General features: G+C 41.0%; 1 protein-coding gene across 1 annotated transcript in view; it reads right to left on the minus strand.

Annotated features, from left to right (window-relative positions):
- Nucleotides 1-14047, minus strand: part of LOC140460131 (scavenger receptor cysteine-rich type 1 protein M130-like) — a 102634-nt gene that overhangs the window by 87374 nt on the left and 1213 nt on the right. The window contains exons 2-7 of the mRNA XM_072554528.1: nt 12623-13081; nt 12219-12536; nt 11772-11873; nt 10157-10264; nt 8445-8558; nt 6902-7024 (exon numbers count right to left, since the gene is read on the minus strand). Coding sequence (XP_072410629.1) covers nt 6902-7024; nt 8445-8558; nt 10157-10264; nt 11772-11873; nt 12219-12536; nt 12623-13081 — 1224 coding nt within the window. The remainder of the gene's footprint in view (nt 1-6901; nt 7025-8444; nt 8559-10156; nt 10265-11771; nt 11874-12218; nt 12537-12622; nt 13082-14047) is intronic.

Here is a 14047-nt window from a genome sequence, read left to right on the forward strand (position 1 = left end):
TTATTCATGCGGAAAGAGCCAGTTAATGTAATGCAGGATAATGGCCATTTGGAATTCACCATCTGCAAGAACCAAGAACCTTCATCAGATTGACAAAGCAATTGCGATTCCAAAGCAGACTACACCATGAACCAAGGTCTGGGGAATTGAATTAGAACGGTTTGGTGAATGCTTTTGTCCGTTGTGCACTCACTCTATCCAGGAATGTAAGAGGATAGTGTTCTGTATACACAATTTCTCCAACGCATTTCTTGTCACATAAAATTTAAAATGTTGTAACTTCAGTACCAAACTTAAAACTTCATCTTACAGCAGCAGTCCAGGTCCAACTCCAAAATCGCGAGTATCTGTTGCAACTTTGAAGGGTTTTAAGCAATTTGGTGGTGCTAAAACTGGTACATTTGTTCATACGTCTTTTAAATTCCCAAATGCCTCTTGGCGTTGTTCTGCTCAACAATCCGTCAGCAGTGTCACGAGACTGCTGAGGTTTGGAACAAGCTTCCGGTAGATTCCGTTTGATGCACCTCTTTCTTCGAGGATCGTGATGGAAATTTCTCGACGTCCTTAGTCTTCATGTTCCTTGGGGTAAACTTTCCATGACTGATGTTCAATCCGCAGCATGTCACCTTTGTCTTTCCGACTTCGGTTCTCTTTAGGTTTATTACCAGTTTTGTTTCACTTAATTGTTCCAAGAGCTCTGCCAACTGCATCATGTGATTTTTGTATGACTCGATAAAGATCACGAGATCATTCACATAAAGTGCATAATTAGTTCATCCGGCCATAACTACATTTGTGAGTCTTTAGAATGTGACTGATGCGTTCTTAATTCCAAAATGCATCACTTTGAATTGATATAGCTCATTTGGTTTGCTTTCTTTGATATGGGTACCTGCCACTAACCATGCAGCAAGTCCAAGCTTATGATCCAAGTGGCTTTTCCAGCTTTCTCTACATAGTCTTCCAATCTTGGTTATGAATAGGAGACGATTTTGTCACGGCGTTGATCTTCCAAAAGTCCACACAAAATGGTCTAGTCATGTCAGGTGTCAGAACTAACACAATCGATTTCTGTCATTTTTTTCCATAAAATGTGACCCCCACTCGGGTAACATGTCAGAATGTATGCAGATGTTTTTTGTCACTTACGATTAGAAACGGGCCAGATCCAGTAACTCTCAAAATTGTAACTTCTTTCTCTTCTGCTTCTGCTCTTCCTCAGTAAATTTTACCCACAGAGATAATGTCTTTCCAGAGATCGGTCACTAACTCAATACCCGGGTTTATATATACCCCATGACTCATTAAATGCTTGTAATTTGATATATTTCAAGGTGGAAAATCAATAAAATTCCATTTTCATTGGCTTCTGGTATCCTGGGCACAATTTCAACTAATAGGTCAAATCCTCACTGCTGCCAAAACAGTAAGCAGGTATCCATGTGCCAATGTGTACCTATGCTGGAACACCCAACTCCCAAATTTTCCATTATGGCAGCTGAGACTCCACTTTAAGTAAACTTCAAATTTCCCAACACAATTTCTATTTTAAAGTGACCATAAATACTTTCCACTTGACAATAGTATCCTTGTGCACGTATCCAAGAAAGTCAGCATTCGTGCCGTCGGGTATAATAAGAAACACAAATGGAATCCTGGCATTCATTGCAAAAGGACTGAATTATAAAAACACAGACATACTGCTACAAATAGATAAGGAGTTCATAAGACGTTACCTTGAGTATTGTGTCGGGTTTTGTGCACCTCATGTAATATAATTGTCCTTCCTCACAGTTAACATAGTGACGATTGTGATCCTATCTCGGAGCAAGTGTAATCTCTCCAAATGTGTCACCTGTTACCTTGTGGCTATGGCAACGACAGGCCTACTGGTTATTATCTTCGATTTGATATTGAGACACATACCAATCGTTTATTATATCCACTTTGTCTTCCTGGAGACTTTCCCTGTCTGTAACATCCATGCAGTCCTGCTTTATGCAGTTACTGACTGTTCTGTTTGGTTCACTGTCACTTTCACCTTTGATTGATTTTTGTCCATATGTTGCCAGGAGCTGAAAAGCAAATATTGCAATGAGAAAACAGTACCTGTGTTTCTCGGTGAGTGACTGTGCTGAGCTGTTTTAAGAACACTTTCTGGTATTTTATGTTAACAAATCAGTACTGGTTGATAAACAGGCCCTGGTTTTGCCGTGTCACAAATGTTGTGCAGGAATCTCGTGACTGGGTCACAATTGAGTTTCTCCATCATATTCTCACCCCAGCTCTCCCCTTCGTCCTGATTGTGCTGCTGAATGTTTTCACCGTCCGACACATTCTCGTGAGTAGCACAGCACGTAAGAGACTTATTCGCCAGAGTGCCAGAGACACAGAAATGGAGAGTCGAAGGAAAGATTAGCCCACAGTTCATACCATTCCAACTTTTTCCTCTTCCCGAAATTTTGCTTCTCCAAAACGCCCTTCTTAAATTTAACATCCCCCACAAATGTGTGCCCCGTCCAAACATTTAACTCCTACCCGTCCCCAGTTTGTGAGACCACGCCTTGTGCAGTGTCCCACAGCTGCATCCTGCTCCATTGGCGACGTTGGATTTTCAGAACGGTCAGTACCTGGTTGGTCTTTTCTTTTGTTTTTGGATACTGAGTGTACGCACAAACAATGAAGGGCCAAACTAAGTGAAGCTGCAAACAAGATTATTTGCATGAGAAATAGTACAGGTAAGAAGTGATAGACAGAGTTAAGGATCACATAACCAACGGATCAGAGAACAAAGAACAGTCGAGCATAGCAACAGGTCCTTGGGCCCACCAAGATTGTGCTGACACATGACGCATTTCTAAATTAAAAACATTTCCTTTCTACGTTCTGCATATCTTTCTAATCCCTGCCTGTTCATGTATCTGTCAAGAATGCTTTTAAAAGATGCTATTGTATCCGTCTCCAAATCTTTGTGGCAACACGTTTCAGGTATTTACCACCTCCGGTGTGAAACAAAAGCTGCCTCTCACATGTCCTTTCACCTTACCCACTTTTACCTGAAATCTATTGCCACACCCTCACCCCAATTGACATTTCCACCCGGGTAGAAAAGACTCTGGACACTTTATCCCTGCGTCTCAACATTTTCTAAAGTTCTATTAGGACTCCCGCCAGCCTCTGATGTTCAAATGACAACGATATAAGTCTGTCAAACCTCAATTAGTAACTACTACCCTCTAAACAAGGCCGCATTCTGGTGAACACTTTCTGTACCCTCTACAAAGCTTCCACATCCCTTTAGCTGTGTGGCCTTCAGACATGAACACAATATTCCAAATGTGGTCTCCCTAAAGTTTGACAGTAATCAACCTGACTTTATACAAACATTATGTGTGCCCTGACTGGTGAAGGTAAGCATGCCAATCGCCTTCTTGATCACCTTACCACTGTGTTGCCACTTTCAGAAGCTGTGTGCCGGTATGCCCAGATCCCTCTGTATATTAATGTTACTAAGGTTTCACAGTGGACTGTATAGTTCTGTCCTGCATTCCGCCTTCCTAAATACACACACAAATTTATACTCGCACCCATGACACGGTTACACACTCACAGATTACACCCACAACCAATCACTCACTGAAACTCACACACATTCGCTGTTACACTGACATCAACAAAGTGACACGGAATGCCAACCTATATGTTTAATCACCGCATTTTTATTGATGACATGCAAATTATGTTGTACATCAAGTGTATGAAAAAGCAAAGCACTTACACATGGAATTGCGAAGAGAAAAGCCTCTTTCATAAATGATAGGGACGTCGCCCTTAAGAGAGAGTCAATTGATCGATGAAGTGAAATGAATCGTCTGATTAATTCACCAAAAAATATCTCGATACTCTCTGTCTGCTTCCCGTTTAACAACACACATGATCAAAAGGAAAGAATACTAATGAAGGCAGTACAAGACATGGTGGCGAATTATAATCAATTACAGCAGATACTGAGAAAAACATTCGGGATTTGGTTCATCATGGTAGATGCCTTCTCGCAATATTGTGTGCTTCAGGACGCCCCATGTTGAAATGGACTTTATTATTTATCTGAAACGGGAAAGACAGTAGTTTGAGTCCATTTGAAGACATGTCACCTGTGACTCGCCTTACAGCCTGAGAACTGTGAATCCCCAGTGAAACGTTTCACTCCAAGGTTTGGCGAAAATGATAATGTCTGTCTCTAAAACATCAGGCTGATCAAAGGCCATATTGCAAAGGGGGCACTGAAGGGTCTCTGAATCTGCACACTCGGCCCGTTGTAAAGGACAGCCTGAAATTTATCTCAAACAGGAGCAGAGAGGTGGGCCGCAATTATCCCTCGGGCAAAACTTTTTCTACAATTGACAATCTCACTGAACGTATTTTACAGTAATAATCACCTTCTGATCGGTGAGGGGTTATCTGCTCGGTGTACCTTATCCTAAATTACAGCAGGGAGGACATTTCTAAAGGTACATCACTGGCCATGCGTGATTTTGCATACCAGGTGGTGATGAAATGTGCAACAACAAGAAAAATCTTTTGTTCCTTTCGCTCTGGTAAAACAATTTCAATGATCGCTGTGACTAGATAACATTTTCTTACGACTTAGATAGTGCCCATTACAAATAACAAGGGGAAAGATACGAAAGGGACCGAAAGTGCAATTTTTTTTTGCAGTGGCTTGTGCATGGATGGAATAAGGTGCCAGAGGAAGTGGTGGAATCTGTTACAATTACAGCGTTGTAAAGGCATCTGGCTTATTATACGAAGAGAAAGTGTTTAGAGGGATATGGAGAAAGTGAGGACGGCAGGTGCTGGAGATCAGAGTCGAAAATGTGGTGTCAGAAAAGCACAGGAGGTCAGGCAGCATGCGGGGAGCAGAAGAACTGACGTTTTGGACAAGAGTCCTTCATCAGGAATGAGGCCTCATTCCTGATGAAGCACTTTTGCTCAAAACGTCGATTTTCCTGCTCCTCACATGCTGCCTGAACTGCTGAGCTTTTCTAACACCACATGCTCGATTCACAGAAATATGGGCGAAATGTTGGCAAACGCGATCAGATTAGGTTGGTTTCTGGTCCTCACTGACGAGTTGGACCGGAGGGTCTGCTTCTGTGCAGGACTGGAGGGTCTGGTTTAATGACTATAACTGAACAGTCAATGATGCCGTGCACTCTGTGATGATTTTCAACATTACATAATGCCCATTAAATTTCACAATATTGCGCACAGCCAGATCATTATCTCCTCTGCATCAGAAACATTGGAGCTAAAAGGTACAGGTGGGTCTTATCAGTTAGATGCCTCTGCTGCAAATTGTGGCATCACACTCTCAATCCATGGTAACACTAAAGGAATGGTTGATCCGTGAGCTATCCGCAGACAAAGGATCAATTTCCTGAAAGGGCATCAGAGTAAACGCTGCAAACCTACCATAGCATCTGCTGCCTGGGGCTGAGATGATGCAGGTAAGAATTGGTACCCCTCAGATCTGTCCAGGAAACTAGACAATGCTGATCGTATTCAAGAAGATGGCGTGGCCTTTTCAAAGGATGTATCCGAGACGCATTCAATCATATAGCAGAGAAGAGGCCCTTCGGCCCATGGAGTATGCACTGTCAAAAATCTGCTACTTCTGATATTCGTCTGAAGTTCCTGCAGTAGATCCATGTCCTTCAATGTTATAATACTGCCAGCATTCAGGCAAGCTTTAAATGTTTTTAGGTATCCCGCCTCACCTAACACAGAGACGGTGCATTCCAGTAACTCAGCACCCTCGAGGTGGTGATTAGTTTCCTCAAATTACTTCTAAACCTCCTGACATTCTCTTTGAAATTATGTCAAACGAGTTATTGACACTTTAGTCAGGTTGATAATGATGATCAAGGTTTGTTAATAATTTTCACAATCACTTCGGATTTTATTTGTGGAATTGCTAAGATATATTTAAATATTTTAGCAACTGGAACAAGTATTGGAAAAAACTCGAATATGTAATGCTATGGTTCACGTTTGGGAAAGATTAGCATGAAGTGACGTTAAAGTGGGAAAGGAATCAGATGAGATGCAGTTGCTTGGTTGACAGTGTGATCAATCCGACATGTTAAAGGACAGATCTCTCGACAGGTAAATCAACGAAAAACAACCTCAGTGAGGGCTGGGGGATGAGCAAGAGAATGATTCAATTTGGTCACTGGGGAGGTTAGGAACATTGGAGTATGTTTGATTCAATGGCCGATTGGAAATGTCGAAAATGGCTGATCAGCTGATGGAGTCGTGTGGTTTTTAGGACAATGACACCCATGAACTAGAGACAGGTATAATATTGAAACTGGAAAAGCTCATTCATCGTCGCTAATTGATTTGAGACCGGTTACACAGAATGATCACATTAAACCCAGCTCTCTTTGAATTTTCGAATAAAATCCATTGGCTCTGTCTTCCCAGTGAGCAACAAGAACTACAACAGTAAAAACACGGACCACCTAAACCCCCAAGTTCTATATTTTCCAATCGGCCAGAACCTGATTCAATGTAAACCGGGGTTTTATGGACTGTCAATCTCACAGTGGCTGAAAGTTGAGCTATGAAGAAAGCTGACAAAAGGCAGTGTCTGATCAAAATCAAAGTATTTCATTTGTTGAAAAAAAGGTAATCTCTCAATGTGTTGGCATGAAGATCCTGTCCAGGAATGCCACATTTTCTCAGTCACACTTTCGGGGGAGAAGACATTGATAGTTTAGAATCTTGTTCTTCAATTTTCAGTAAATGCAATATCAATCATAGCATGGAAAGGGATGAAGACAGTGTGGAGACACAAATTGGTGATCGTGATTGAAGAGACTGTAATTCAACTTACTGAGCGAACAAAGACCATTGTCAGAATTTGTCAGTGCGAGGGGTTCATTAGGATCACTGTCCAATTGTGACTGGCCATCCTGAGATTCAGTGTCAATGTCATCGTAAATGCCATGAATTCGATCTTGGAGGAAAACAAATTATTATCTCCGATAGAAATTTTAACACACGACACCAAGATCTACAAGAGAAGATTCGTGCTAGAATACAGCATTAATGCTGCAACGTGGAATTCGAAGTTAGTTTTTTTTCAGAGGAGTTCAACGTAGGAGGCATTTGCAAAGTTCAACAGCAAATTAGGTCTGCTTTATCTCTAAATTAGAAAGCTAAGTGGAACCACCAAGATAGGAAAATTTCAAAACGTAGTCGTTAAAGATGAACTACCTCTAATTGTTGGACATTCCAGCTCCCAGGGATATAATCTATGACTTATCAAGAGGCAACTCTAAAGGCATCATGGAAGAAGAAAGGCTGAGACGGATTTCGAATTGACGTCCTCTCAAAACATTTGATTTCAGATAAAGTGTCAGTTTTAAATATGAGACAGATCAGATATTTTGTTCAATCAAGTCCATAAGGTGTTTGGGCCAAAGACAGGTATCTGTATATAGACCACACAACAGACAGCCATGATCTTAGTGACTGTGAGAACAGGTTTCAGGGGCTGAATAGCTTATTCCTGTCCCTCCAACCCTATTTGTTTTTTTTCCAGCCGAGGGCACTGAGGGATAGATATGGTTGAGCTGCAAGGAATTACGAAGGACGGACGCAATTAGTGTAGTCAGGATGGAACTTTTCTCTTGGGAGGGCGAGGTCAAAGATCAGGGGAATGGATTTCAGGGGAAGGGAGGAAGAATGAAAGTTTTTGAGGAAATTTTGGTTCGCCTGGAAGCTGTTTGGAATCTGGGACTCTCTGACAGTCAGAGTATTAGAATCAAAAAATCCTCACTACATGTAAGCAGTATTCAGTGGTACATTTGTGCTTGAAGGCCACACAAAAACAATGAAACACGTGCGGGCAAATGGAGTTGGAAGAGTTAGGTCGTTGATTTTTACAGGCGTGGGCTCAATGGACCATGCCTGTCTGACTCCAAACCAGCAACATTCTTTGAAATTAACATTGCTCATGTATGAGAGGCTAGGGTAGGAGAAATAGGCAAAGTCTTTTCCCTGAGTTTGGGGAGTCCAGAATGAGAGGGCATAGATTTAGGGTGAGAGAGGAAAGATATAAAAGAGACCTGTGGGGCAACATTTTCACACAGGGGGTGGAATGTGTATGGAATGAGCTGCTGGAAGAGGTGGTGGAGTCTGGTACAATTGCAACATATAAGAGGCATTTGGATGGATAGATGAATAGGAAGGGTTTGGACGGATATGAGACGGGTGCTGACAGTTGAGTCTAGATTGGATTGGGATATCATGACGGCATGGACGGGTTGCCATGCTGTATATCTCTATGACTCTCTCACTCTCTGAATATGGTTGGATGGCAGAGAGAGAGTGAAGGACAAAAGTGAACTGACAGAAAATGAACTCATACACACCCGAAGTACTGTTTGCGTTCACCTCAAGATTTTCTGATCCTGGATGATTAACACTCAAGCCATGGCTGGTGTAGGATTCGATGTGATTAAGTGAATCAGCGGAAGCAGAAATTACTAAAAACAGAAATGGAGAGTTATTATCGGGTTGAATGTCAGCGTGAATGCACGACCCATTAGAGGTTTGATGAAGCGAAATTACTTCATACAACTGGTGGTGAATCTGCAGAAAGGTTTACCGCAGAGAGCTACGATTTTCAACTAAAACAGTGATACAGAGTTTATTGATGAGTGAGGGATTAAAATGTTCCTGGGAAGGCAAGAGAAAGAGGTTGAGAACATGCCTGCCATGATCAAAAAGCGGAGCAGATTAGAGGGGCCGAATGGCCTGATTCTGCTCGTGTACCACTTTGTCTAACAGTCTATGGTGCTATGGTTTTTGATCTTAACTGGAGCATCGAAGTAGAAAACATAATCCTTTCATCTTCTCTGCAGCAATAACTGGAATATTTTCCATTGCGAGCTCTACTAGAAAATCATTCAATACACAAATTTACTCAATTTCATTACAACTGCAATCAGAAATGAGAAACAAGCTTTCGTCCTTAAATTGTGGAAACAATTTCACAAACAGTACGTTTTATGACTTAATTCTCAAGTCTCCCAACCAACTTCTTTTTGTCTGGTTCACCTTTAACTGTTCTTAAAACTGTAAAATAATGCAAATTTATTGAAGAAATCAAATGTAATTTCGACGGTTTTGTTGATTGGAATATGCAACATTTCTAAATGCTTTCATTCGTTTTATTTCTCAGTATTATTCTCAGTTCGTAAACTTATTCAATTATTTCAGATATGATCAAGTGATATTCCGTCTCAGATTTATCGTTATGATAATTAAAGCAAGACCAAAACTTTTCGTTGCGACCTGAATGTCAACATCTGTCTGATTTAACTTGTTATGTCATCAACAGGTTTAGTAGGCAGTACTGTCCAGGCATCCTAATCTGGTGTATTTCGATGTGTATTCGTCTATCTGCTATTCTCACATTATCAGTGAAGTCACACAAATGTAAAACATCTCGTTTAATTATTATGCTGGCTTTATTTCATTGGATTCCAGCACCGCAGTTGAACGGCACGTGATTGGCACCAGGTATAAGCACCGCTACACACAACATGGGACAATGGACATCTTTCTCCATGGATTACAACCATGTATTTTTGTTATTTATTTGCTTGTGAATTGCTCAATGGTTCTGATATGAATTGTTGTGAAACCAACGCTAATGACGACAATTTTATTATTATAAATTCAATCGGCGAATGCATAAATTATTCACAGTTTCAGATACCTAACGGAGTCTGTGGGGAACGAGGGTGGATTTGGGACTTGCCATTCTGCACATACGTACCAATAAATATCAGAAATATACTTTCAGAAATTAAGGTCAACAACAATTATCATGCAGGAAGTATTCCTTTTACTTTCCTCGGCATAACATCGTGGGGCAAAAGGCCAGTTCTGTGCTGTACTTTTCTGTGCTCTATAAACACAGAGAGACCACACACTCACTGTGTTAGCTGCCTCAACACAAAAACAGTGATTTGATAACTAATCATGTTCATTCATTTCACTGATCATTGACAAATGGAAATTGAAGGGAGGTTCTTCTTCTCCTTGAATGGTTTACTATGAGTTCGGAAATAGATACCTTCTCCATGTTTCTGGTCCACCCTCTTGCCGGTGGGAATGGTCTCAATTTCTTCATAAATTCCTTCGGACAAACCAAGACTTGAGCCCCTGCCAACAGTGTAAAATTCTGTTGAAGGAAGGATTGACTGGTCAACATTTGTCACTAAACTGCTGCAGCAATGTATCGTTATTTGTGAAGCAACATTAGCGCGAATCACTGGTTGTTCATGAAACCAAGGAATAGAGAATCTAAGTGCAATATTGATTGGCCAGTGAGGGCAGAATCGATTTGGAAAAGCAAATGAACAAGCTGTGATGAATTCTCATGTCTCATCAGTGTGCAAAACATCGTGTATTAAAGATAGAAACTGGAAATTTGTTTGTCGTGATGTGTATGGTCAATTTTGTTTCAGTGAGAAATCGTCATTTCCACATGCACTGTTTAAAAAAGAAAATACTCGCCCACAATGACGCATGTGAGAAATAAATGCTAACTGCCCAAGTTAAAACTAGTTGAGGCAATTAACTTTTGTGGTAATTAATTTTGGACAAACAAAACATTGATTAAACCGGGGGGGGCGGGGGGGGGGGGTCACATGTCAATGTTTCAAACAACAGTTCTGCAAAGACAATGCTTTGAAAAACAATATTTTACAAAATGGTTATAGTAACCGAACATCTGTATAATTGTTAATATGAGTTGAACAAAAAAGTTAGACATATGAAGTAAGGAGCACCTTAATGAAGTGATAACCATTAAATAAGTGTACTTCTTTGAACGAATACGTGTAAGCTGCACGAAGTGCAATTTAAACATACAGGAGGTGATGGATTATGCAATTCGCATTGACCGTCATTGCCATCTAGTGGTATAGATTTCTCAAACAAATGCATTGAAATTAGTGTAAAAAGTGCACAGGTGTCATCTGGTCAGACAAGACAACCCAGTAGTGGGCGCCACAGTCCAAAGATGTGCACGTCAGGTGAATTGGCCATGCTAAATTGCCCGTAGTGTTAGGTAAACGGGTAAATGTAAGGGAATGGGAGGGTTACGCTTTGGCGGGTTGGTGTGGACTCGATGGGCCGGGAAGGACCTGTATCCACACTGTAAATAATCTAATCTAATGCACTTAATCCTCTCGCAGAACTTGGGTTCTCATATCAGCAACCAGCAACTGATGAGCTGTAAAGGAAAATTAACTGATGAGAGAGCAAACGTCTCAATGAAACTTCAATGACATTGATGCCAAAAATAACTTGCTTTGGAAATGAAATGCACAGATTAACTGAAAGATAAGACACATTCAGTTTTTACGTTTATTTCCCATTCTGAACTATATGGGACAAGTGCATATAAAAGGTTAATTCTGTTTCTCTTTGCAAGTTTTTGGGGCCTTGATGAATTTTCAATGCTATTTCGATTTGGTTTTAAGTTTTATTTACTGTGTTAAAATATTTTGCCTTTTCATCAATGTAAAGGTGGCGTTTTAGGAGATAAATGCTCGACTAAACAAAAGGCCTCGTATTCATCACCATAAAGGCCAAGTGATGGAAACGTGGAATGACAATGTAAAGATCCAAAACCATGTGGAATAACAAAAGTAGCTCAGTATTAGCTCACTTGTGAGGCTTACCTTTCATTTGTAATTTCCTCTGCATTACCACCAGTAATACGAACACCTCACAGGTTAGCAGCACTCCCAAGGTTATGCAGACGACAATAGGGACTTGCAGCCCTTAAGGAGGAGATGACAAAGAGATTTATCTTAGATAAGAGCTGCCTTGTGCAATTGCGAAGAGCCCATCAATAAGAAAACACTGACATTAGCTTCAAAGTCGTGAAAGTGCCAAATGCATCAACGTCACTCAACAGGAATGTAACGGTAACAGAAACATTAATAATAGTTTCAATCATAAATACCTCCAGGTGGTGTTGAAGGGGAAGTTTGTAACAAATTGGATTCTGGGGAAGAGATGGTACAAATATTCATGAAAGTGAAACTGACTTCAGGAAGACAAATGACGGCACTGAGTTGTCACAATAATGATAACTGTTCGGCACTAGTCAGCATCTTGCTTACCAGAACAGATCACGCTGGCAATTTCCTTGTAATTGCAGTGCCTTGGAGCTAGTGCTGGGGAGAGACAGTCAGACAGAGAGGATTCACCTCCCTTACACTTCACGTCATTCTGCCAGATCACATCGTTACCCTGGGGGACAGAGTGCCCTCCTCGGGCCGACAGAGCGAAGCCGCATCCCAACTGTCTGCAGACGACATTGGCATCAGTTATATCCCAGGAATCACCACACACCGAGCCCCAGCGTGTATCACACATGATCTCCACTCTCCCAGAACAGTTGCTCCTTCCTCCATCCAGGCGCACCCTGTTTTGCCAATCTGTGGCACAGAAGTGATTATTATTGAATGTATTGCAAAGCAGAAACATCGTTTTGAGAGTTGGCACATTCATGATGATGACGCACCTGATTGTTGACGGCAGTAATTTGAACTCAAAGGGTGCTCCTTTGTCACATTGCTCTCTGAAAAGTGGAGGAAGATGTTGACTCTGTTCGTAATCAGTGTTTGAAATGACACGTGAATAATGAGAAGATTTGTCATGTTACCTGAACAAAGGACACCTGCATCTTCACTGTGGTCACAGTTGTTTTGACCCCATGGATTTCTCCGACATTGCCAAACGGTTGACTCATGTGATGAACAATCAATCCAATCAAGCCAAACAGGTCCCGTCCCTGCTCCAAATAAGCCAGCGTCAAAATCAATGGACAGGATAGAACCACAGCGCAACTGTTTACAGATTACTTCAGCATCTTGGAACACGAGACTTTTCGAGCACAATGTTCCCCAGGTCCCATTGTAGAACACCTCCACTCTCCCCTCACAAGGCCGCTTTCCATTCACCAGACGCATCTCCTTGTGTTCTGTACATATAATAGCAGATAGCCAGATTAATAGATTGTTTATGTCTTCCATACATATCTATTCATCTCCTCTGACATTCAACACTGGTCTCGTAAATGAATAAGGTACATGAGATTCCTTACTAAACGTTTGGAAGAATTCGCAGACATCTAAAGTAGAAGCAGATCAGAAGATGCAACATTCATGGGATTTAAAAAGACATCCAACAATGTGCTAATAAAATCTTGGAAGGATTCAGTTTCTCACGCTGTAGCCAGACGAAACTGACAGCAAACAGAAATCTGAGGTCAAAGCAGATTGTCAGATTTGCCAAAGAATGGAAGTGGTGATCCGCTTGAACTGGGGCTGATATCATTCCTGTTAAATATTGAGGTAAGCAATTTGGATTTAGTAATCCCAAGGCAATTTCATCATGCCGATTTACAATAAATTAGCAAGTACAGTTACAGTTCAAAAGATCACACACAAAGCAAGTATATCAAAATAAATGGCCAACATGTGATAAAATTTTAATTTAGTTAAGTCTAATATAGGGAAATCTGGAAGAAATTGTAAAGAGGACACACACTCATTGCAAACTGAAAGTCAATCTGATAGAGAGCCACTCAGCGATCAATGGATACGCAGACAGGAATCACAATCCTAATGGCTGTGTACCAAATTAAAGAACATAAGTAACAGTTGCTTCTGAACACAACATTTGGAACATTTTGGAGAATATTCACTTTACCCAGAATATTGACAATGGACCATTAATGATGCCTTGAACGCAGAAATTGGTATGCACTTGATTTTAGAATATAATCCAGATTAGTTTTCCTGGAATATGCAAACAAGCGCTTCGACTCAACAAGTCCACACCAACCCTTTGAAGAGTAACCCCCCGAAACCCATTCTTCTCCCCTACATTTACCCTAGACTAACGCACTTAACACGATGAATAATTTCGTTTGACCAATTCACCT

This window comes from Chiloscyllium punctatum, chromosome 36 (genome assembly GCF_047496795.1).
Source record: "Chiloscyllium punctatum isolate Juve2018m chromosome 36, sChiPun1.3, whole genome shotgun sequence".
NCBI lineage: Eukaryota > Metazoa > Chordata > Chondrichthyes > Orectolobiformes > Hemiscylliidae > Chiloscyllium > Chiloscyllium punctatum.